The sequence below is a fragment of the Chiloscyllium punctatum genome, chromosome 39 (genome assembly GCF_047496795.1).
Source record: "Chiloscyllium punctatum isolate Juve2018m chromosome 39, sChiPun1.3, whole genome shotgun sequence".
Classification (NCBI taxonomy): Eukaryota; Metazoa; Chordata; class Chondrichthyes; order Orectolobiformes; family Hemiscylliidae; genus Chiloscyllium; species Chiloscyllium punctatum.
Window position 1 is genome coordinate 52,361,164 of NC_092777.1, and position 23,837 is coordinate 52,385,000.

Below are 23,837 nucleotides of genomic sequence, written 5' to 3' on the forward strand. Positions count from 1 at the left end.
CTGTGGGCAGTCTTTGAGGAGATAGGTGGGGAGTTGCTCACTGCAGAATGGTTAGCCTCTGACCTGCCCTTGTACCCATAGTATTCACATGGCTCATCCAGATGAATGTCTGGTTATTATATTCTCCAAGCTGTTGATGGTATGGGATTCAGCAATGGCAGTGCTATTGAACTCAAGGAGAGATGGTTAGATCTTTTCTTTTGGGAGATTGTGGCACACAAGGGCCAAGGACGATATTATTTGCCACTCGCCAGCTTAAGGTTGACAGTTGCCCAGGTCTTGTTCCAAGCTGCTTCAGTAACTGAGTCGTCGCAAATGTGCAATTATCAGCAAGCTTCCCAACTTCTGTAGTTACAATGGAGAGACAACCATTCATAAAGGCTGCTGAAGAGGAGGATCCTAGGAGCTCCTTAGGTAGTCTCCTACAGGGATGTCTTAGGATTAGGTTACATGAATTCCCAAAATAACCATCTTCCTTTGTGCTAGGCGGTAATCCAACGAGAGTCATAGGGTAGGATGATTGAAGGGGTTAGGGCACCAGGTGGGAGATCAGCGAGGGGTAGAGTGTAAGATAAAGGGATGAGGATTAGGGTGACGAGTGATGGAAAAACTGGGATTGAATTTGGGTAAGTACAGTGACAGGCAAGAGGGGAGGGTAAATCCGGTGTTCAGAAAGTCAGAGGTGGGGTGACGGGGAGGGGTGTTGTTTGGCTATCAAGGAAATGTGCTGAAAATGTGTTGCTGGAAAAGCGCAGCAGGTCAGACAGCATCCAAGGAACAGGAGAATCGACGTTTCGGGCATTAGCCCTTCTTCAGGAAATATTACATGTTCGGGAGGATTCCGTTTTGCAGTTACCCCTCTAATGTTTTATGGGCAACTATCCAGGTAATGGAAACCCACTGAAGACTCTCTGACTCTAACTCAATGTTGGAGAGTTTATCAAAGGGTCCCAGATGTGGTTTAAACATCCCTAGAATTACTGTTCATTCATGGCATTGTGATTTCTGATGGGTCTCGAATGCAGATCTTTCAGGATATACCTGGTCTCTGAATATTTGCAGCTCTGGTCGATTGTTAGTGGATTGAAAGGTTATGATTGTCATCACAAGCACATACAACGTTACTCAAATTAAAGTGTCAACCACTTTTCATTGTGCACTGACTGATTTTTCAAAAAGCTGAAAGCATGTACAAAATTCTTCAGTCTCTTCTCTGTTGTGATTTTTTTGCATGTGCCAAGAACTGCTAGAAATAAGACACTTCCCTAGCAAATGGCGTATGAAATCTTTCCATCCTGCGATCACAACATGGGATACTTGGGTACACATTCTGAGAAATAACTCCCACCTATATTTTTCGACAGAGATTTTAGCATGTTTATGTGAAAGATGTTGACATATCCACTAAAATGAACAGAAAATAATGTCAGGAACAATATGATGAGAACATAACTTTAAGATCAATATTTTAACTTGATGTAATAATCAATTCTTCTTCATGTAGATCAAGTGTCAATGCATTGTATTCATTCAGTTAATTACATTAAGAAATAAAAATCCAACATGATGGTGCATTGTGGAAAAATACCTCTTTATTGAGTTAAATCAGTATAATTGCACACAATTAGAATGAGCAACCTGAATATATATTTGTTTTCTAAAATCAGTAATAATTCTTTACAAACATCTTACAGCAACAGTAGGATATGATGAACAAACAGCCACTGAGCAGGGTCTTGGGCAGCTGCTCAAAGGTCAATGAGTAGAAACCTGCAGCATAGTGAGCCTGGGTAAAAGGTTAGAAACCAGCATCACATCAGGATGAGTAGACTAAGAGAAGGCTCTGTCGATTTTCAGATTGCAAGAAGTAATCATTTCATTGCCTATTTAAGTACTGGAAAGGTCACTGAGAAACGTACATCTGTGCTGATCTCAAAATTGACTTACAAAACACCAGAAAAATTATGACCTTTTAAAAGATCCTCAGTAATGGATTATTAACAGTCCTACCATCACTTTTAGGAAATTCCATTTCAAATAAGTCATCTTGAAGGGAAATTTCAGATCTTGTTTTTTTATTATTATTGAACAATAAGTTAAGCAGACTAATTTAATTTCTTGATACTATCTTTTGCTTTTATTAGTCTATTAAGTTTCTCAGAAGGCTTTTGGCTGACCATATAAAAACATATTTTATCAAATTGCCATTTATTTTACTGAAGGTCTTTGAAATTATTTTGTGCTGGTATTTTCACTGGTCATCGCTCCCAAACACAGAACGTCACAATTTCAGTCTGTGCTAGTGTATAAAGCAGGGTACAGAGGTTTACAAAAGGTATTTAGGAAAAGAACAGGTCTAATGAACTCCATGGACAACAATTTAACCGGCAAGACTCTTTTTGCTCTTGCAGCACCATCTTCTGGCAGTTTTGAAGCAGATTTTGTTTAGTGTTCATTACTTTTAGGTGATTTTGCAAATACTAGAGGGTCAAGATTCAGCTTTGGGAACAGATTGCACTGGCTGGCTTGCAGTTCATGTCTTTTCTGACATCTATTTGCATTTTCTCAAAGACAGTATCTTCTGTCAACCACAGCAATCAATTAGTCCAATAGAACAAAACAGACAACGTTTTCCAAAATTAGAAGAAACGTTGGTGAGAGGGTGATCTGGTCCACTTTTACAACGACAGCTGAAAAAAGGTTTACCAGAAAAATTATGAATTTTTCCACTGAGTTTTTAATCTTGAGTTGCCCAATTCACGTCACTAAAAATGACTAAACAAACTATACTGAACCATTTGCTAGTTTTGCTGGCATACACTGAATTTTTAATAAGTTAAATGCTATTAACATGCAAAACCATTCTGAAGAAAATTAGCTGAATTTAAGACTTTCTTTGAAATGCTTCAAATCGGCAAACATTCATTATCCTCGTTATTTCAGTCTAAGGACATAACTCAGTTTTGCAGGCAAGACCAACTTTGAGTCAATGTTAAGGATCATAGCAATTTAACTTATATTTGACATAACAAATGCTTTAAATTCCTCTATATTTTTGATTTAACCTGGGTTGTGTTGATTAAGTTAATGCAGGTTTTTGGGAAATACACTTCACTGTTGACACAGTTCTTGTTAATGCGTAATTCACTCACAGATTGCATCATAATGGCATGGAAATTTCCTGAATCACACCGATATGGAGATTCACACTTTTTTTGCTGGTTTCTGTTCCTACCTTGCTGATGGAATCTGATGCAAATTTCCTGCTGGGTTTGATCATCCAGGCAGCAATGCAAAAACCAGCAGGAACAAGTGCAAGGTAACAGCATTGGTGGGGGTAACAGCAAGTGGGAGCTGAATTCTGCCAGCAAGTGTCACTTTCCCAGCCTCCTGTCACAATTGCTCATGTTTTTGTATTATTAGACGTAAGACCATTCACAGTCCTCTGAAGACTTGGTGAAAAGTTAGGGCTTTCCAAACAATTTTGATACACTGAAACTGGAAGTATGTTGGTCAAATGTTGTCCATATCTCAGTAATTAATAGTTCAATAACAAAAGTGGAGAAAACCACAAAAAGCTGTGTCAGGTGACATACATTTTTTGCCTAGATTTGTGCTAACACATATGTTTTGGGAACTCATCTTTACTGACTTTTCGTATGGAAAGACGGGTTTTCTCATTGAGTTACAGCTTCTCTGGACAGATCTTAGGAGCATTGCTAGTGGTCGAGGAAATTTGCTGCACCACTACTCCAGCGTACAACTCATGGAAAACAATTGCACACAAATCTACTCAAGAAAAGTCATCACAATACTATTCTTATGTTACAGCGATGGGGAAACACTCCAGGAAAATTCGAGGTCAATGTGTCCTCTTGTTCAAACTGCTTGGAGTTAAGAGAACAGTCGGTCTAAACTTACAGATGAACTCAAGTGGTATTTTATCTTAACAATAGAAAAGCAATTCATCAGAAAACTACCGTACACTGTCTCTGGCAATATTTGTATAGGAAGTGCCTTTCTCTTTTCGAACTGAAACCAGAGGTGCTGCACTTGGTGAATGAAGTCAATGATCAGTTCGAATACCTTGCTACCACTTGGCACTATTCCTATTATTTAAGGAGGGTAAAAGATACATTAAATGTACCTTTAAAGATCTCTACCAAAAGCTAGGATGAGCACTGTAGCAAAGGTCTAGAAGATCTCTCACCTGGACAGACAGTTCAACATGTCCACAAGTTGGACTGTGAATCTACTATGTATGACCCATGGAAAAATCTGGTCAGCATTTCTCCCCTTTCACCTGTTGTCAACCTGAGGAAATCTCTAATTTCCTCTCCAGAATAAACCCCGATACAAAAGAGGGCAAACTGGATGCAAGGTTGTCTCAGACGACGTCTTCACAAACAGAATGCTGAATCTTAGCAAAAGGTTTGTACTCTGGCTCAGATATAAAGCAGCTAAGTGCTGTAGAAAAATATAGGAATTGCTGATTTTTATTTTTAAAATAGTACGCTTCCTGAGCATCTTTAATTTTAGTTTACTCTGAGGTGTGAGACGCCAAACTCTCTTTATAAAACATAAAAATTATTTTTTAATACCTTACATATTCAAGGGACACTTTTTAAAAAATAAATTGGACAACATGTTTTAATTGATTTGAATTGACTGCCAAAACAAAAGGGAATTTCATAAATCCAATTTGATCATTGTTTTCCTACACAGATGATGTGGGGAATTGTTAATGACGGACAAGGTATTGGTTCTGTTTTTGAAATTTCCAGCCATCTACATAAAACTTTGGGCTTTGGTTGATTAGCATCATGCAGAATTATGTGCCTGTTTTAACATAAAGAAATAGCTGAACATTGTAGGATGTGTCTTTGAAACTCCTTACCAGAAGTTCTATTTTGTTTATCATCACAAAAAGATTTCCTTTTGTCAATGTAAAACAAGATGGGACTGGGGACAGATGAGCTGGTTCATAGTTCACTATGCTGCAGTCCTTTCCAACATATCCTGCAAGTCACAGCAAGCCCATTGTACCTTCAAGTCATAAACAGGCACTCAAATGATATCTCATTTCAATATCAACTTCAAGCTAAAGTTATTTGCATACAAGTCCAAACAGTATATTCGCATATTGCATGCTCATCCCTTTGAGTATACAGAGGTAAATAGCACATCCAGAACACAGCTTAAACATTAACAATGTCTTAGACACCAGTAGAACATACTCGAAGGGGAATGCTCAAAAAAAAACCCATGGCTGCCTTTGTTTTTTGGTTTGCTTACATTTCAAGACTTGATCTTCACTTTTTAAAACATTCTGATATAGTACCTGATGACATGGTTGACAAGTGGTATTTCTATGGTGATCAACAAGGATTATACCCAATGCCAACAACTGTAAAGTTGACAAAATAGTTGAATACAAGTTTAAAAGTTAAATACAAAGTCAGGCTGAGGACTCAACCATGAGCAATCAATGACATTTTAGATCTACTGCCAAAAAAGACAGAGGACTGCAGAACTTCTTCATATTGTGGTAATGCAATTAGAAAGTTACTTTTGACTCAATGAATGAATTTGATTAGCCCTCCTGCATCAGGCAACTGCGCAATTTAAATATGCCCAGTTCTAGCGGCAAATTGTTCAAAACTGCAAAGAGCTGCCTATCGTTTGTATCACCAGACAGCAGAAGCTGTCAAATTAACCACATACACGGAAAGATCAGACTGACTGAAGAATAGTGGCACATTCAAGTAGCATATGACTAGTGTTCTCGTTGCAATTCAAAAATCAACAAGCACAAGGGCAATTATACAGAAAAAGCGTATCAGAAAATCCAACATACAATTAATCACTGCTGCATTGTACAGGAGTATGTATAAATGATAAAAGTACACTTCTCAAACCATAATCTGGGTTTGATGTGGAAAAGATTCAACAGTCAATTTCTCTCAACACTTGACTCAACACTAATCTGCCATGGGGAACAAGGCCATCAAAAGACGGGAATCTGTTCAAATTGTACAATTCAAATTCATGACTACTTTGTCCTTGTACATACTGACAGAGGTTATGTTTTCAATTGCATATTTTTGGCAGGAGTTGGGGGGGTGGTTGCAGTGAAGTTAGGCTGTAAAGAAAGCCACTGTTTACAAGAAAATCTCTTTATAAGTGGCCAAAATATTTCGCACAAAGAAGTAATAATTAAAGGGCCTGAAGTTAAAATGACACAGAGGTGCAGCGGAAAAAAAGACAAAGCAAGAAAATATTCACTTGTTGAACAAATATAAATTCAGTTTTTTTCCACATTTAAATTAATAGTGCAGGTTAAAAAAAAGGGGGCGGGGGGATGTCACCATTGGTCCTGAGGATCAAACAGCTGCTTACTCATTAGACATTGAGGCAGCTCATGTGAGTTTAATCTGAGAGTCACCACACCTCAGGATGAAAAGGTGGACCTTGATGGTCCCCTCAGCCAGTGCAGGCAATGAACCCGCACTGTTGGTATCACTCCACTTTGCAAACCAGCTGTCCAGCCAACTGAGCTAACTGACCTCCTACAGCAGTGCAGAGGATCACAGAATGAAAGGTTGATACATAGACACTAAAAGAAGTCATGAGCATCTATTACAGTGTAGCCTCTGTGAGCCCAAATTCTCAGCCTTGAACATGGGACGTAAGTTTTAACTCAAATAAATAGCCCATCAAATGCGGTGTTTCTCTTTGAAATATCAACTTCAACAGGTTAGTAATGATGGGTCTCACAACCCATGCAAGGCTCAAGAAATCTTTTCTTTGAAAAAAAATACAGCTTGATTGTTCCACGTATTAAAAGGTTGAATAAACAAAAATTTTTTGAGTGTTCCCCCATTAAAGCTGCAGTGTCTCTCTGTTTGTCTGCAGGGTACATTTCAAATGTTAATGAATATCAAACCTACACACACTTCATTTTAACATTCCTTAAGATACATACACAATGGAGTTTTTAAATTAGCATTAACACAGTGTTGCATCCACTTACTCAAACCACTGATAAAGGAGAAACATGATATGCACTGTTAAATTAACACTATTTATGCCAAGCTTATTAAACATCCAAGGTGACAAAATTGGCATTGGTTGTACAGTATAGGTTAGAATACATCATAAAAATAGAATAGAAATGAATGCTTGCCTTACAACTCAAATAGTTTCAGTTTCAACAAGGACTCTTAAATTTATATGTTGTAAAGGAGGCAATTGGCACACTATCTTTCAATGTGACTGACCAAAGCAGAGCATTACTGTGTAAGAGATCAGATTCAAAGAAACACATGGCTTCCCTCATTTATCATTCGGCAGATGGCTCTCTTGGCCACTAGCTCTAAGGTATTAATGTTCGAAGCTCTTGTGGTGTATTTGGTCTACAAGAAACGTGATCTCCCCATCTCTCAGGGACGGGGGTGTGGTGGTGGGAGGTTGAAAGCAGACAAACCCCTTCACAGAAAGTAACCACACTAAATAATAAACTGCTCTGAGCTGTACAGCTCCTCAAGACCTCATCAAGGAGTGACAATACCAGCGAAGACCTCCAGAGGAGAAAGCATCGTGACTACTATTATGCTATTACGGTGAGGAGGCAAGAATTATTCTGCTTTTATGTCTTGTGATCTTGTCAGGCCACAGCGTAGCTGATATTATCAGCTCGGGCCAAGCGAAAAATGAGGACTTCAATGAGAGATTGTATAAGAGTGGCTGGAGCCTTACGGAGTTGATCAACAGAGAGAAGCAGTAACAGTCAGTCCCCAATAAAAATAAATAATCAGTTTATTATAAATAACATTATATATCATTGCACTGCCCTTTACCATCAGACTCTGCTGCAAGTGGCAATTCAGTTTTCAAGAAGTGAGTAGATCCCTAGATTCCTCACATGGACCCCTCTAGGAAGTGAACTGCATTCCAAATGCTTGATCAGTGATTTAAAAAACAGATCTCAGCTCGGAGTCTGCTCTCGAATCACTTCAGATGTTAAAAGTATTACTTCCATCCTCTTGATCGCTTGTAAATAAATAGTTTTACAACCTTTTATTTACCTCCCCAGTGTAGTGCTCAGGAATAACCTCTCACAGAGGTCTACTATATTAAATGTTTCAGGCTGCTCTACAACGGTCACGGTCTTAAAGCCAATTCGTTCCCTTCTCCCCTCATGCTGCCCTCTCCCACCCTCATTGTGATTCTGGTGGGAGGTGGGAGGACAGGCGAGGAGAATGGTTCACCATTTCGATCACAGCAGCACGCATAATATGAAAGCTCAGTGAAAAGAAACATTCATATTCCTCTCTTCCGCTCCAAGGTAAGAGGCTTCTCCTGTTCTGGCTGACTGAGAAGGGGCAAAACAGCGAAAGAATCCCCTCACCCAACAAACTAACTGCAGGAGCAATTATCAACTAGCCTCTTGTGAGGGGCAGGGCAAAACAGAGCAGAAACAAAATTCAACCAGAAGTGGATATTTTCACATTGGAGCTTCACGTTCAGCAGAACCCAACTGTTCATTGGCTACCAATATCCCATAACTTAACAGTAAATGATAATAACTCCTTGGAAAGACAGGTCACCATTGGAAAGGAATAAAGCACCTTTACTTTCTCATTTCCACTTCCCCTGCTCAATGCACATCCTCCAGATGTCAAATAAATCAAGCTAAATTTTACACCAATGATAAATAAGTGAACTCAAACAAGTTGTGCAGTACATTTACCTACATGTACATTGAAAAGGACAAGCTTATTTAACACTATAAACATGCACACCCGCACACTCAAACCAAAATGTTTAGGAAACAAGATCCATAGAGGGCTGCTAAGTTCTGCCTGGTTTTCAACTCACTTGCAAATTGTAAAGCAGTTTAAGCATCTAGAACTGCTTTTCACCTTAATCATCCCAAACCCACATATTTAATAATAAATCTAAACTCATGAGGCTGATGAGATTAAAATGCAATCACAGTAACTAATGGCGTATGACTAAACATACCCCTTCAACAAACTGCAAAGCAAAGGGTCACTCAAAAGAGCTTGTACTATTAACGTGGTTAAACCTTAGATAGGTTTTAGCAGCACAGAGAAAGTTCTACCAACTTGCACAACATTGTCCAAACAAACACCTACAGGTTGAAAAAAAAATTAATGGCTCAATGACCCAGAGCTAAAGTTAGCACTGATTCGATGGTGCAAGAAGGCTGGAGACTGTGTGTGTGTGTGTGTGTGTGTGTGTGTGTGTTTGGGAGGGGGGTGGGGGGTGGGAAATGTGTTCAGCGTGATGTCCCAGTGACTGATACACTGTCACATTCTTCAATGCACTTACCCTTCCTGCAGTTTTGGATTCTTCAGCACATTTCTCATATCACAAATATAGTTTACAAACTCAACTTGCCCAGTGAACCAGTCACCTGGTTTGTAACTTAATTGATTTGATGAAGATCATAGGTCGATCATTGCTGACCTTCAATTTGAAAACATTAGCTCTCAAAGTCAAAGTATGAAACAAGACAGAAATACCACTTTAGGGTCTTTAAATCAACTCAACATTTAACTAGTTGTAATAGTTTCATTTACCATCACACATCCAACCACTAATATAGGGAAAAACACTGCACACTCTAGAAGATATCTTGAGAATGTCAACCAAGAACAAAAATATTAGCCACATCAGTTTTGGGATCTTCATGAGAAATTAGGGTGAGGTGGAAAAATTGGAGCAAAGAGATGATTGAACATCAGAAATAGCACCCCTGGATTCAAGAGAAATTTACTGATCCATGTGGTTAGTCAGCGGAGATTCAGGTTCTTTAGGAAATAAAGTGTGGATCATCCCACAATCTACACAAGCCACAGTTCATATATGTGCACGGTAGCCCAAGAGTAGACTGGTACTCTCATCTGTTTAGGCATGCAATCAATAGGGAACTTTACAATTTCAGGGAAATTTTGGAATCTGAGTGGAATGCAGAGTTTTTCTCTCTCTTTGAATTCAGTCAGGCGCAATAGATGTTCTTGTTTTGACTGAAGACATATAAATGAGATTAGACCTGAGGTGCAGAGCTAACCTGAATCAGCTGTATGAGCGTTCAGTTTTCTGCAAAGAATACAGAGCCCTATTTAAATATTAACTCTTACTATTCCTCTCTAGCAAATTTAGGCAAATGTAAAATGCCACTTAGACACTTGCTGTGGATGTAAGTTAACACACTCGGTTTAAAATTGCCAGCACCTAGCAAAATTTTAGCCCTGTTCCTTTGTCACTCTAATTAAAACAAAATGTCACATTAGTATGACATACACAAAGGCTGAAGTATAAGGAATAATGAAATGGTTAACCAACTCTTCAAAGGCACCAGGACTGAAGTGCACACCACAAGGTAGTTGAGGATTTTACTCTAGTTAGTCAAAGTGGGGCAAAATACCAAAGGGAAACTATTGAAAAGTGAAGCTACCTCTTCAAAAAAGAAGTTATATTTCTCCCACTGCCTCTCAAAATAAAATCCAAAGTTGCAGGAGGAGATGCAGCACCTTCAGAGGGCTTTTAAGGATTCCCCAAGACAAGAATATCTTCTGAGGTTAACATGTCTCCAAACTGTTCGGAGAACAGCAGCAAACAATTGGGGATTTTGGAATTTCAAGCTGCTCTATCCAAAACATTCAAGCGCTGCTGCATATTGCCATTTTCAAACTTAAACAGCTTTTGATGAACCGAATCAATGCAAGAGACAAATGCTCATATTTCTTGGGCACTAAAATATTCGATAAAACTGACACAAGAGCAGTTATGAGGGACTGTTAACATGGTTCAGAACAATATTTCCTTCCAGCTCCTGCATCAGGAAATAGTGGAACAGAAATGGCACCCAGAATTGCTCCAACAATGGACTTTGATTTCAAATGCAAAATCATTGAGATGCCATCTATATGTCACACAGCTAATTCTGTGCTTCCCAGTGTCAAGTGAGACTGCAACAGTTCTCCTTAGCGTCAATAACAAGGTTTCAATACAGGATTCATGATCAATAGCCTATTAGTGTTGGGATAACACCACTGCTAAAATGCACCCCATTCTGGTATGAAAAACCAAAAGTTAGAAAAATGAGCTTTGATAGCACCTCACAAAAGTGATGCACTCCACCTCAGCGGACGAGAAGTATTCCTGACTTACTAAAGGGTGGAAGACAGCAATCTGTGGACAACCTAGACAGTAAATACTGCCGTTTGACTGGTGAGAGTAACAGTGGTTGTGGAACCCCAGTTGAATTGATCGAGTGAGGATGGAAGAAAAATTAGTGACAAGGAACATAATCTTAGGAGAGGAGTTTAGAAGCTGTAATATTAGAATATTTGATTTTCCAATAAGGAGACACGTCAGGATCACAGTTACTTGAAACAAACATTCAGACTTGGAATTTCCCTATTGAATGTGTTCTACATGTCATACCATTCATTGGGAAGAACAGATCACTCTCTTATCACAAAGGATTGGCTACTATTGGCACGGATGGCAATACCCAAGTTAGCGGACGTCAGGAATTAATTGAGTAGTTGCTGACTAAAATATTTCTTTTCTACACAGTCCAAGACAGCTGCAAAGGCATTGACACCATTATAACCAGTAAAAGGAAGGGTAGCTGAGTTTTAAGGAACTAATCTTTCCTGTAAGGTTTGTACTATATGGGCCAGAAATTCACAACATTCAGTTTCTCACCCTTTCTCTTTAAAAGCAAAAGCAATTCAAAAATATCTTGATTTTCAAAATAACTAAATTATGGGTTTATTAAAATCTACTTCAGCCTTTAGGTGACCTGTACAAGTTTTATGTAAAAATACAATCTTCATCCTAACCACTTAATAAAATACTACTCGCAAAAATTAGTTGGATGTGCACACTATACAATATTAGGCTGGATAAACTAACATCTGAACTTTTCTTTTAAAAATAAATTACATTTTATAGGGATATCACTTTTTGTTAGTGCAGGATTTAGCACTGTTGGTGAAAATACAAAAAAGATTCAGATAGATGTTGACTGCATGGAACTAGTCTGTCCGGAGAACAATTCATGGGGGTGGATCATTACCTCTGTGTGTCCAGAGTTACTCTTATGGAAGTGAGCATATATTTACACATCACATTATTTATACACAAACAAAAGTCACACCATACGTAGGCAAAGGAAGGGGTAGACGTGTTAAGCCAAAAGCTGGCTCCACCATAGCACCTCCCATTTAAACTGGTTGCCTTCACCCCCATTGGTTTGCCTGCAATCACGCAATTTTCAGTGCACCTATTTAAAAATACACGCACACACACTTGCACACACAATGCAGCCTTGCATCAAAATTCTACAACTTCAGAAGCTAACGTGGCCTTTAAGAGACCAAAGTCTGAGGCAATGCAAGTCTTCATCACAGTCACACAGTGAAGGCTTTGCAGATAATTAATTATGAGTACATAACCCACTATTCACTTAAATTAAAAAAAAAACAAATTATTAAAAAAAAACCTACTCCCAATTATTGGTTTTTGCAAGTCAGTCGAAAATTATTGACAAAGGTTTTTCAAAGGACTCCACAGTACCACTCAGACATCGAGAGGAGCAGATACTGGGCTCTCTCTTTTCAGCTGCACAAGTTTACTAAAGATTTCCCCCCCACCCCGTTCTTGCCAATGGCCAGAGTTACTCTGAAAACTCTTGATATATTTTCCAAGATCAACACTGACAGAAAATATCCTGTGACTTCATCCCAAAGCAGAACGTGTAGATGGACCAATGGCAGAAGCAGTTGTATTGTACGGGAATCTTTCAATCTCCCAAAATAAGCTTCACAAACGATGCCACATCCGTGTCTTTGGATTCATGCAGTGTGAAGAAGGGATGTTGCTGGAGAGAACAAATAAACACAAGAGTTAGAGCTCAAAGAATGGCTTTGTTTTTATTTTTAATTATAAGTGTTCAAAGAAATGATTTTTACCTGAATTTATAGTTCCCAAAGACCTAAAGATGTCTGCTAATACATTCAGTCACGGCACTGAGCATAAAAGTTTAGTCTGACAATCCAACACACAGTACTGAGTGAGTGTTGCACTACTGGAGATTCTGTTTTCTGGATGAGATATTAAAAAGGGTACAGAAAAGTTGTACAAGAATGTTGCCAGGGTTGGAGGGTTTGAACTACAGGGAGTGTCTGAATAGGCTGGGGCTGTTTTCCCTGGAGTGTCAGAGTCTGAGGGGGGACCTTATAGAAGTTTATAAAATCATGAGAGGCATGGATAGGGTGAATATCAAAAGGTCTTTTTCACAGGATAGGGGAGTCTAAAACTAGAGGTCATAGGTTTAAGGTCAGAGAGGAAGGATATAAAAGGGACCTAAGCGGCAACCTTTTCACATAGAGGATGGTGCGTGTATGGAATGTTCTGCCAGAGGAAGTGGAAGAGGCTGGTACAATTACAACATTTAAAAGGCATCTGGATGGGTATATCAATAGGAAGGGTTTAGAGGGATATGGGCCAAATATTGGCAAATAGGACTGTATTAACTTAGGATATTTGGTCGGCATGGAAAAGTTGGACAGAAGGGTCTATTTCCATGCTATACAGCTCTATGACTCTATGATCAAAAGGTCTGTTGCTGTGCTGGACAACTTTATAACTCTATATTAAATCAGGACCAAGTCTGTCTCATCAGATGGTTTTAGAAGTTTACATGCCTGAAGAGCTGGAGAGTTATTCCTGGTGTCCCAGCCAACGTTTATCTCTCAATCAACATCAGTTAAATGGACCATCTGCTCAGTGTCACATAATTGTTTGTGTGGAATTGGTACACATAGGTCAGCTGTATTCTTTACAATAACAACAGCAATCACGCTTCTGAAGTACTTATTAGCTATAAAGTGCTTTAGACCCATCATGTGGCCAAAAAGATGTTACATAAATGCAAGTCACTCTTCTTAATAAGTGCTGTGCAATCAAATAAAAGACAAATGCTTTCACTTTGAATGGTGTTTTATACAAAAAGTATATCCTCTCTTTCAGGGCTAATATTCCTTCCTTCCAAGTACTTATCCAATTCACATACCAACATCTCAACTAACATGGGAGAATGTAACTTCTAGCTTGACAGCTGAACAAACATAACTTTTCCTTCGTTACCTCACTCCACCTGTGTAAGTGCTAACAGAATCTTTCTAACTCTCTCTAACAATCTAGCATGTCTGATTCTTGTTCCCTACTTACCCTTTCAAATCCTTTCACAATTATGATCTTTCAGTTGGTCCCTCATAACAAGCTATGTTAAAGAAAAAACAATTTTTAAGCCTTTCCTTCATAGATTTCCCTGGGTATCATTCAAGTGAGCTGTCACGATACTAACTGCACCACACACCTCAGCCCTGCACAAAATATTCCAAGCTGTACTGGGTGGAGAAAGTCAGTCAGAGAAAAGGGGGAACTAATAACTGACAGTAACTAGCATGGGAGTAAATTATTTATAGTGGAAACACGTCCTCTACAAAATAATCACTAAAGTTACACATGGACAAATGGAAAACCAAATATAATCTCAGCATGTTATAAAAGTTCATAGGACTCTCTTTGTAGCGAAACGAACAATGCAGCAGATTTTTGAAAATATCTGAAGAGTTGAGTGCCCAATAACTAACCATAGGCTATGCGTGGAGAAGTTGTAATGACAGAAAAGGAGGTATCGCCACAATATAGTGAATATCCAAATCACACTCTAACTGTCCAGACAGAAATGAACTGCAGAAAACTTCAATTGTGCAGTTTGTTTTGCGTCTACACACACAATATTTTGATTTTTGGGGTATTGTTGGAAGGATTAATAACGGATTGAACCTTGCTATGAACAATCCTTCGGTGGTCAACAGGAGTGGGACTTGAACTCAGCATGGCTATCTCAAAGCCAAAGACTGTATCTGCTGGGCTATAACATCTCCTACAACATGAACAATAGAAAGCCTGAGTAAATATATAGATGCCCTAGGACTGTACTTTCAAATGACTAGGTCTACAGCATCCGACAGCAAGCTGACCAATCTCACTACTGGTGGAGGAATGGTGTGAGACAATGGAACAGCAAGATACAATGATCTACTCAAATGGTAGAACAGCCTCATAGGGCTGAATGGCCTTCTCCAGTTTCAATAACTTACAAAATGGAATACAGTTTAAGCTAAAGAAACATTAATGAGATCCATGAAGCAGACAGACGCTTACCAATTTCCAATGCCCTCAATATCTGATCACTATTATCTGTTTAAAATCTGATGAGTTTTCAAAGCAATCTCATTGGATTTCACAAGATTTAAGCATGGCAGCAGATACATATCAACTGGCCCCTGTGCTATGTGTGCAAATTTTCCCATCTCTTTTCATCCAATCCTACTTTTCGGTTTCTTTTCCCACTTTATGTACCAACTTGCCTTAATCCAACACTTCACCCAAACTACCTTCAATTGGGTACAAGGTTCCGCATACTAACCAATTGAGGTAAAAGGCTTAAAAGGGCAGAATTACACGTTCAGGGCAATAATGCAATATCCCTGTAGACATCAGAGGTAGGCACAGCGAGTAAACATGAGCCGATTCATTCTACTGCATTCATCACATACCAGAAAACAAAGGCATTTCTATTAGAAAGAGTACATGAAAACTAAAAATCTTTCGAAAAATATTTCATCTGAAAGAAATTATTCCAGACCCTTCATTGCCATTTCAGAGACTGTGCTGTCGCATCAGTAACAATTCAATCAAACCCCATCTTCATACTCACACTTCCATTAAGGACAATGTTACTTTCTAACACTATTCTAATAATGTGTCATAAAACTAAGAATAGATGGTGCCATATTTGTGACTTCCTCAGACAAGCCACATCATTTCACAACGCTGTAATCTTAATACGTTGCGAAACCACATTTCAATGATTTATGTGGTTTGTGAACTACAAGTATCAGAGAGCCAATACTTCCCGTTTTGCTTATTTGAAAGCCAAGATCATTTTTTCCATGACTACTAACCTTCATAAATGTATAAAATACTATGAGCCAGTTTGTTTACATAACATCTTTACCGTAGGGCTTAGTCTGCACTGATGGGAAACGTGCTCAGACACCAGCAGGTGTGAATTCATTTTTCCATTTTAAAAGATTCCACAGCCGATCCTTAAATCACTGCTAATTATTTTTAATTAGACTGTTCAGCCATGTTGTGACATAGTGTTGCATTTTGGTACAACAAAAAAGGCTAGGGGTCATACAATTTATTGTAGAATAGAGGGATCTAAGGGTACAGATACATAATTCTTTGAGGTTTACAGCAGATGACGAGGGTGATGACAAAGGTGTTCAGCACACTTGCCTTCATTGCTCTGTCCTTTGAGTAGAGGAGTTAGGAGGTCATGTTGAGGTTGTACAGGTCACACCCAAGCGCCATGGCAAAGGCCTCCAAGCCCTCAGTTTCGTCCTCTTCCACCGACCCAACCAGTACCCTTCCAACAACACACTCATTCGATTAACTGAACTGATCTTCACCCTCTACAATTTCTCCTTCGAATCCTCTCACTTGCTTCAAACCAAAGGGGTAGCCATGGGCACCCGCATGAGCCCCAGCTATGCCTGCTCTTTGTCGGGTATGTGGAACAGTCCATCTTCAAAGCTCTACTGGCTCCATTCCACACCTTTTCCTCCGCTCCATCGAAGACTGTATCAGAGCCACCTCATGCTCCCATGAGGAGGTAAAACAGTCCATCAACTTCACGAGCACCTTCCACCCTGGCCTGAAGTTCACCAGGACTGCCTTGGACACCTCCCTCCCCTTCCTGGACCTCTCAATCTCCATTTCCGGCAACCAACTCAACACGGACATCTACTTCAAACCTACTGACTCCCATAGCAACCTGGACTACACCTCCTCCCACCCTCCTCCTGTACTCCTTACTCCTAAGTCCTCCACCTCCACTGCATCTGCTCCCAGGATGATCATTTCCATCATAGAACATCCCAGATGTCTTCCTTCTTCGAGGACCGCAATTTATCCACGTGGTCAGCAATGCCCTCCAGCACATTTCCTCCATTTCGCACACCTCTGCCCTTGAACCCCACCCTCCAATTGCAAAAAGGACAGAAACACCCTGGTCTTCACCTTCCACCCCAATAAACTCCAGATACAGCGCATTATTCTCTGTCACTTCCACCACCTACAGCCAGACCCCACCACCAGAGATATATTTCCCTACCCAGCCCTTTCAGCATTCTGCAGAGACCATTCCCTTCATGACTCCGATGTTTAGATCCACACCTCCCACCAACCCACCCTCCACTTCCGGCACCTTCCCTTACCACCGCAGGAAGTGTAAAACCTGCACCCACACCTCCCCCCCCCTCACTTCCATCCAAGGCCCCAAAGGAAGCTTCCACATCCAGCAGAGATTTTCCTGCACATCCAAACATCTCATCTACTGTGTCCATTGCTCTTGATGCAGTCTCCTCTACATTGGGGAGACAGGACGCTAACTCGCGGAACGTTTCAGGGAACATCTCTGGGACACGTGCACTAAACAACCCCACCGCACTGTGGCTGAACATTTTAACTCCCCCACCCACTCCATCAAGGACATGCAAGTTCTGGGCTGCCTCCTCCACCAAATTCTAGCCTCACGACGCCTGGAGGGAGAACACTTCATCTTCTGCCTTGGGAGCCTCCAACCAAGCGGGATGAATGTCGATTTCACCAGTTGCCTCATCTTCCCTCCCCCCACATTATCCCAGATCTAACTTTACAACTCAGCACCGCCCTTTTGAATTGTCCTACCTGAATTGAATTGAATTTATTGTTACGTGTATCGAGGCACAGTGAAAAGTTTTGTCTTGCGAGCGATACAGGCAGATCACAGAGTTAAGTAGCATAGATAGTAATAATAGGTCAACAGTGGCAAAACTAAAACACAGGTACAAGGGAATGTTAAGTGTTTGTGAGTCCATTCAGTATTGTAACAACAATAGGGTAGAAACTGTTGTGAAACAGGCTGCTGCGTGTGTTCAGGCTTCTGTACATTCTCCCCGATGGTAGTGGTTGGAGAAAAACATTGCCAGGGTGTGATGGATCTTTGAGAATGCTGGTGGCCTTTCTTTGATAGCGGGCCTGGTAGGTAGATTCTATAATGGGAGGTTGGTCTTTGTGATTGTCCGGGCTGAGTTCACCACTCTCTGTAACCGTCTCTGATCTTGAATGGTACAGTTGCCATACAGATAGTGATACATCCAGTCAGAATGCTCTCAATGGCGCACCTATAAACAATGGCAAGGGTATTCGGCATCATGCCAAATTTCCTCAGCTGCCTGAGGAAGAAACAACGTTGTTGGGCTTTTGTAACCAGTACGTCCACATGAAGAGTCCGAGAAAGCTTGTTGTGGATGACCTCTCCCAGGAGCTTGACACTCTCCACTCATTCCACCTCTGTGCTGTTAATGTGTCGGGGAGGCATGAGTAACACTCAGTCTAAAGTCAATAATGAGTTCCTCGGTTTAGCTGGCAATGAGATCTAGGTTGTTCTCAGTGCACAATTTTTCCAGGTCTTCCACCTCCCATCTGTAGCCTGATTCGTCGCCATCTGAGATTCATCCAACTATGGTGATGTCATTAGCAAACTTGTAAATGGCATTAGTCTGGTATTTGGCGACGCAGTCATGGGTATAGAGTGAGTACAGTAGGGGGCTGACTACACACCCCTAAGGGGCTCCAGTGCTGAGTGTTAGTGGGGATGAAATATTGTCCCCGATCTTCACTGATTGTGGCCTGTGGGCCAGGAAACTGAGGATCCAGTTGCAGGGAGTGAGGCTTAGTCTGAGATCACTAAGTTTAGTAATCAGTCTCGAGGGGCTAATAGTGTTGAAGGCTGAACTGTAGTCAATGAGTAGAATTCTTACGTAGCTGTTCTTGGTGTCAAGCTGTTCTAGGGAGGAGTGAAGGGCAAGTGATATGGCATCTGACGTGGATCTATTGGTCCAATAGGCAAATTGGAGTGGGTCAAGTATAGTTGGGAGGCTGGAGTTGATTAATGCCATGAGCAGCCTTTCAAAGCACTTCATGACCACTGAAGTTAGGGCCACTGGGTGGTAGTCATTGAGACTTAGGCACAGGGACGATGTTGGCCCTCTTGAAACAGGCAGCGACAGTGGCCTGCTGCAGGGAGAGGCTGAAGATCTCCCCAGTTAATCTGCCTATGCCCTGAGTGCACCGCCGGGTACTCCATTGCTTTCCTTGGATTCACACGAAGGAAAACTGATCTGACCTCTGATGCAGTGACTGTTGGGATACGTTCATCAGGACTTGTCTGAATAAGTGTTACCTCCCCACCGAAATTCTGCTCAAAGTGAGCACAGAAGGCGTGAGACGATCTGGGAGGGATAGGTCATCGTCTGCTATCCTGTACTGTGTCTTTTTAGAACCTGTGATGTCATTCAGTCCTTGCCATAGTCGCTGGGTGTCTGGGTCTCTAGTTTGGATCGGTATTGGTCCTTGGCTGTCTTAATGGCTCTGCGAAGGTCATACTTGGATTCCTTACATTTGAGTGGGTCTCCTGATATAAAGGCCTCACGCCTGGTTTTTAGCAGATTCTGTCCACCTACCTGTCTATCTTCCTTCCCACTTATCTGTTCCACCCTCCTCTCTGACCCATCACCATCACCCCCCACCTTCATCTATCTATCGCATTCCTAGCTACCTTCTCCCCAGTATCCCCCCTCCCATTTATCTCTCAGCCCCCTTGCCCTCACCACCCGCCTCCCACATTCCTGATGAAAAGCTTATGCTCAAAATGTCAATTCTCCTGCTCCACGGACGCTGTCTGACCTGCTGTGCTTTTCCAGCACTACACTTTTTGACTCTGACCTCCAGCATCTGAGCCCTCACTTTCTCCTACAACATTGGTGAGACCTCTTCTGGAATACTGTGTTCGGTTCCAGACACGCAGTTATAGGTGGGGAGGGTTCAGGACAGATTTACTAGGATGTTGCCGGTTTTGAAAGGTTTGAGTTGTAAAGGAAGGCTACATAGGTTGGGACTGTTTTTTCACTGCAGCATAGGAGGTTGACAGGCAGTCTGATAGAAGTTTATAAAATAACGAGGGGTATAGATGGGGTTAATGGTAGTTGTCTTTTCCCTAGGATGGGGGACTTCAAGTCTAGGGGCATACTTTTAAGATGAGAGGAGAGAGTTTTAAAAAAGACATAAAAGTCAATTTTTTTTTTACACAGAGGTTGGTTCGCGTGTGGAATGAACTTTCTGAAGAAATGATGGATGTGGGTACAATTACAATGTTTAAAAGACATTTGGATAGATACATGAATAAGAACAGTTTAGAGGGATATGGGCCAAGAGCAGGCAGGTGGGACTAGTTTAGTTTGGGATTATATTTGGCATGGACTTGTTGGACTGAAGAGTCTGTTTCCATGCTATATGACTCTATGACCTCTGGGATAGGTACATTTGAATGTGGACATTTTGAGTGAAAGATAGGGACACAGCCACTATACCACAAGATGGTCAAAGATGTTCCAATAAAGAAGGAATGCAGCATTGCTTTGCTGACTCAAATTATACCGTGATTCAACAAAACAATAACTTAGTAAGCGTATGAACCAGCATTGTTCTCAACAGGAACGGCACTGATGTTAATACTGAAATAAAAAGGTAAATTTGATGAGCCACTGCTCAACAGACATTAATTTTTGTACAGCAGCTTTAACCTACCGATGTATCCCTAGGTGTTTCACTAAACAAAATGCGACATTCAGCCAAATAAACTGACATTGGGATAGGTGCCCAAAAGCTTGGTCAAGGAGGCAGATATTAAACAGCATCTTAATGGAGGAGAAAACATGGGGGATGGGTGGAGGAAAACAGAAAAGAGAGGAACAGGAAAAAAAGAGAAATGGAAGATTGCAGAGATCTTAGAGGTTTACAGGGCTGGAGAAGTTTGCAAAGATAGACAGGGCGAAGGCTACAGATGGGTTTGAACACAAATATAAGAAATTAATATAGAGGCATTTTCAGACCTGTATCCATTACATATCTGTGCACCCAATGCGAGAAGTGAATGGTCAGCAGCTCTAAATCTCTCTCTATCATAAAGGCTTGTCTTCCTTTATAGCCTAAGTTAGAAATGACATACTTTGATTAGCCTCTCCTGTGATCTGTTCCACCTCAATGTTTAGGTCTTTGCCTTTCATGTGAATTTTGATGAAAAACAGACTCCTTTTCTACTGGACCAATTGTTGACTATGACTGGCTCAAGAAAGCTCGAGGCAGCGTGAGGGCATCCGGCACAGAGAGGGAGCAGTAAGCAGAGCTGTGAAAGCTTAATTCTTTGATTATCACACTCTGACATCTGAATATGTGAAATCAGTTCCCAAACTGAGACGGTGCAACCACCTGAATGCCATGTGTCTATTGCGAACAATAGCTATGGTCAGGGTTTCAGTTATTGTTGTAAGACTCAAGTAGAGTCATAGTCATAGAGTCGTACAGAACAGAAACAGACTCTGAAGTGAAACGTATTATGTAAAATGTTAACTTGAAGCTCATAGAAGTAAGCAGCATTAATAAGTAAAACGACATTGTAGCCCATTTCTGAAGAAAGGCTGCTATGAAGGTGAAGGCTTGCACTGTACCTTTAAGGGAAAGGTTTGCACTGAGAGCTTGCAGGCACCTGTCATGTGACTGACTAGCAGTCTCAGAGTGTACTGGAAATTTGAAAATACGTAACATTTGGCTGTGAATAAAATGCCTGAGTTTTAGTTGCAATTTTTATGCCAGTTTAAATTGAACCAGTTAATTATGATACTAAAACCTAATTGATTTTGAATTTATTGTTTTGCCAACATCAAACCAATGAGACGATCTGCTGCTAGGAATATAAAGAAGCAGACATTTTGACAGTTAGAGAGACCAACTTCCATTGACAGAGTAACTGTCAACAACACAGTCTGTAATAAAGATACCTTTTTCATATGAAGCATCTTTGCAGCAAAAGACTGAAGACGATCCAGGGAGAACTACAGAGGAAGACAGACATCGACGACGACAGCCGCTATGTGGTTTTGAAATTAAGTTGATGTAATTTTAATACAGGTTTTATCAGAACAGTATATTGTTATACAGTGGGTGGCAAATAACAAGCAGTTAAGAGAAAGGAGGGCTTGGAGTTGTGAATAGCTGTTGTTTAATGTTCACTTTTTGAGTTAAGACATAAACTGATGTCACTTTTCTTTACATAGCGGAATTTGGGAATTCTGTGTCACTCATACTTTAACAGATTACAAGGGGAGGTGAGCTTTTCTGGGTGTTACCCTTCTGCTAATTAACACATGGGTTCACTGCCATGCCGTAACAGTTTGTGAGCTCGTCCGGGATTTGGACAGGTTTAGACAGATGTAGTCTGAGATGTGAGCAGATTTGAATCTACTTGGGACACAAAAGATCCCAGCAGATTTAAACACTTGCCAATTAATGTCCGAGATCTTTAAATAAAATGTAGGTAAGATCATTTGTTAAGTTTGGTTACGTGTGGTTGGTTAAACAAAAAGTGAGAGAAATATAGCTCTTACGATTGCTAAAGAGGTTCTAGGGTTTGAAGATGATTCCCAAATTTGCCAAGAAAGTTAAGAAAGACAGAAGAAGGACTTTCTTTTAAAATTAGCACATAGATTAGAATTGGGTCTAACCAGGGACAAAAGAAAAGCTGAAGTTGTAAGGAAGTTAGTCAAGCACTTAGATATATCAGACAAATAGACAAAAAAACTGAAATTACAATTGAGGAAAATGGAGTTAGAAGATAAAGAAAGGGAAAGGGAAAGAGAGAGAGAAGAAAGACAAAAGAGAGAGACAGGAGAAAGAAAGAGACAGAAAGTTCTTAACTGAGCAAAGAGAGAGAAGAAAGTGCGAGGAAGAGAGAGAGAAAAGGAGAGAGAATTTGAACCTCAGAAGTTGGGACTTAGTCAGGAAAGTCAAGTTGACAGGATAGAGATAAAGAGATAAGATAGTTAAAACACTACCACATGTTCATGAGTAAGATGTCGAAGCCTTCTTTATTTCATCTGAAAAATTGGCTAGGCAGATTGAGTGGTCGGAGAACTTGTGGGTAATGCTACTTCAGACTAAGCTGGTAGGCAGAGCTCGTGAGGTATTTGCAACACTGTCAGATGCGGAGTCAAGAGATTATGTAAATGTCAAATAGGCTATTTTGAGTGCTTATAAATTGGTACCAGAAGCATACAGACAGCGGTTCAGAAACATAAAGTAGGAACCAGGCAGACTTCTGTTGAGTTTGAAAGAATTAAACACAGTAACTTTGATAGATGGGTGCAGTCCTTAAAAATAAATAAGACCACAAGGGTCTAAGAAAGATTATTCTGCTGGAGGAGTTTAGAAACTCATTTCCAGAGATGATAAGAATTCATGCGGATGAACAGAAAGTTCAAGAAGTGAGAAGATTGGCAAAGATGGTGGATAAATATGCATTGGTGCATAAGGCAAAGTTTAGCTTCCGGCAAGAATTTCATCGTGTGAGGGATAGAAATTGGCAGAGGGGAGATTCTACACTACAAAACAAAGAGTAGAGAACACTGGTAATTACTTACCACAGGTTAAAAAAGAAACCCAAGAGGGTGTTTTCACTGTAATGGAGTGGGACACAGAAAATTACAGTGCCGGTGGTTGAAGGAGGCCACTGGGAAAAGGTGTTTTCACTGCCAGAAGGTGGGATATGAAAAGACACA

The 23,837-nt window shown here is 40.5% G+C and overlaps 1 protein-coding gene across 2 annotated transcripts in view; it reads right to left on the reverse strand.

The window, feature by feature from the left end:
* Positions 1 to 1,572: 1,572 nt before the first annotated feature.
* The window catches only part of LOC140464052 (dual specificity mitogen-activated protein kinase kinase 6), a 148,023-nt gene continuing 125,758 nt past the window's right edge, over positions 1,573 to 23,837 (reverse strand). For both annotated transcript variants that reach the window (XM_072558698.1, XM_072558700.1), the window contains one exon: positions 1,573 to 12,922. In XM_072558698.1, the coding sequence (XP_072414799.1) occupies positions 12,845 to 12,922 (78 nt within the window). In that variant the 3' untranslated portion in view covers positions 1,573 to 12,844. The remainder of the gene's footprint in view (positions 12,923 to 23,837) is intronic.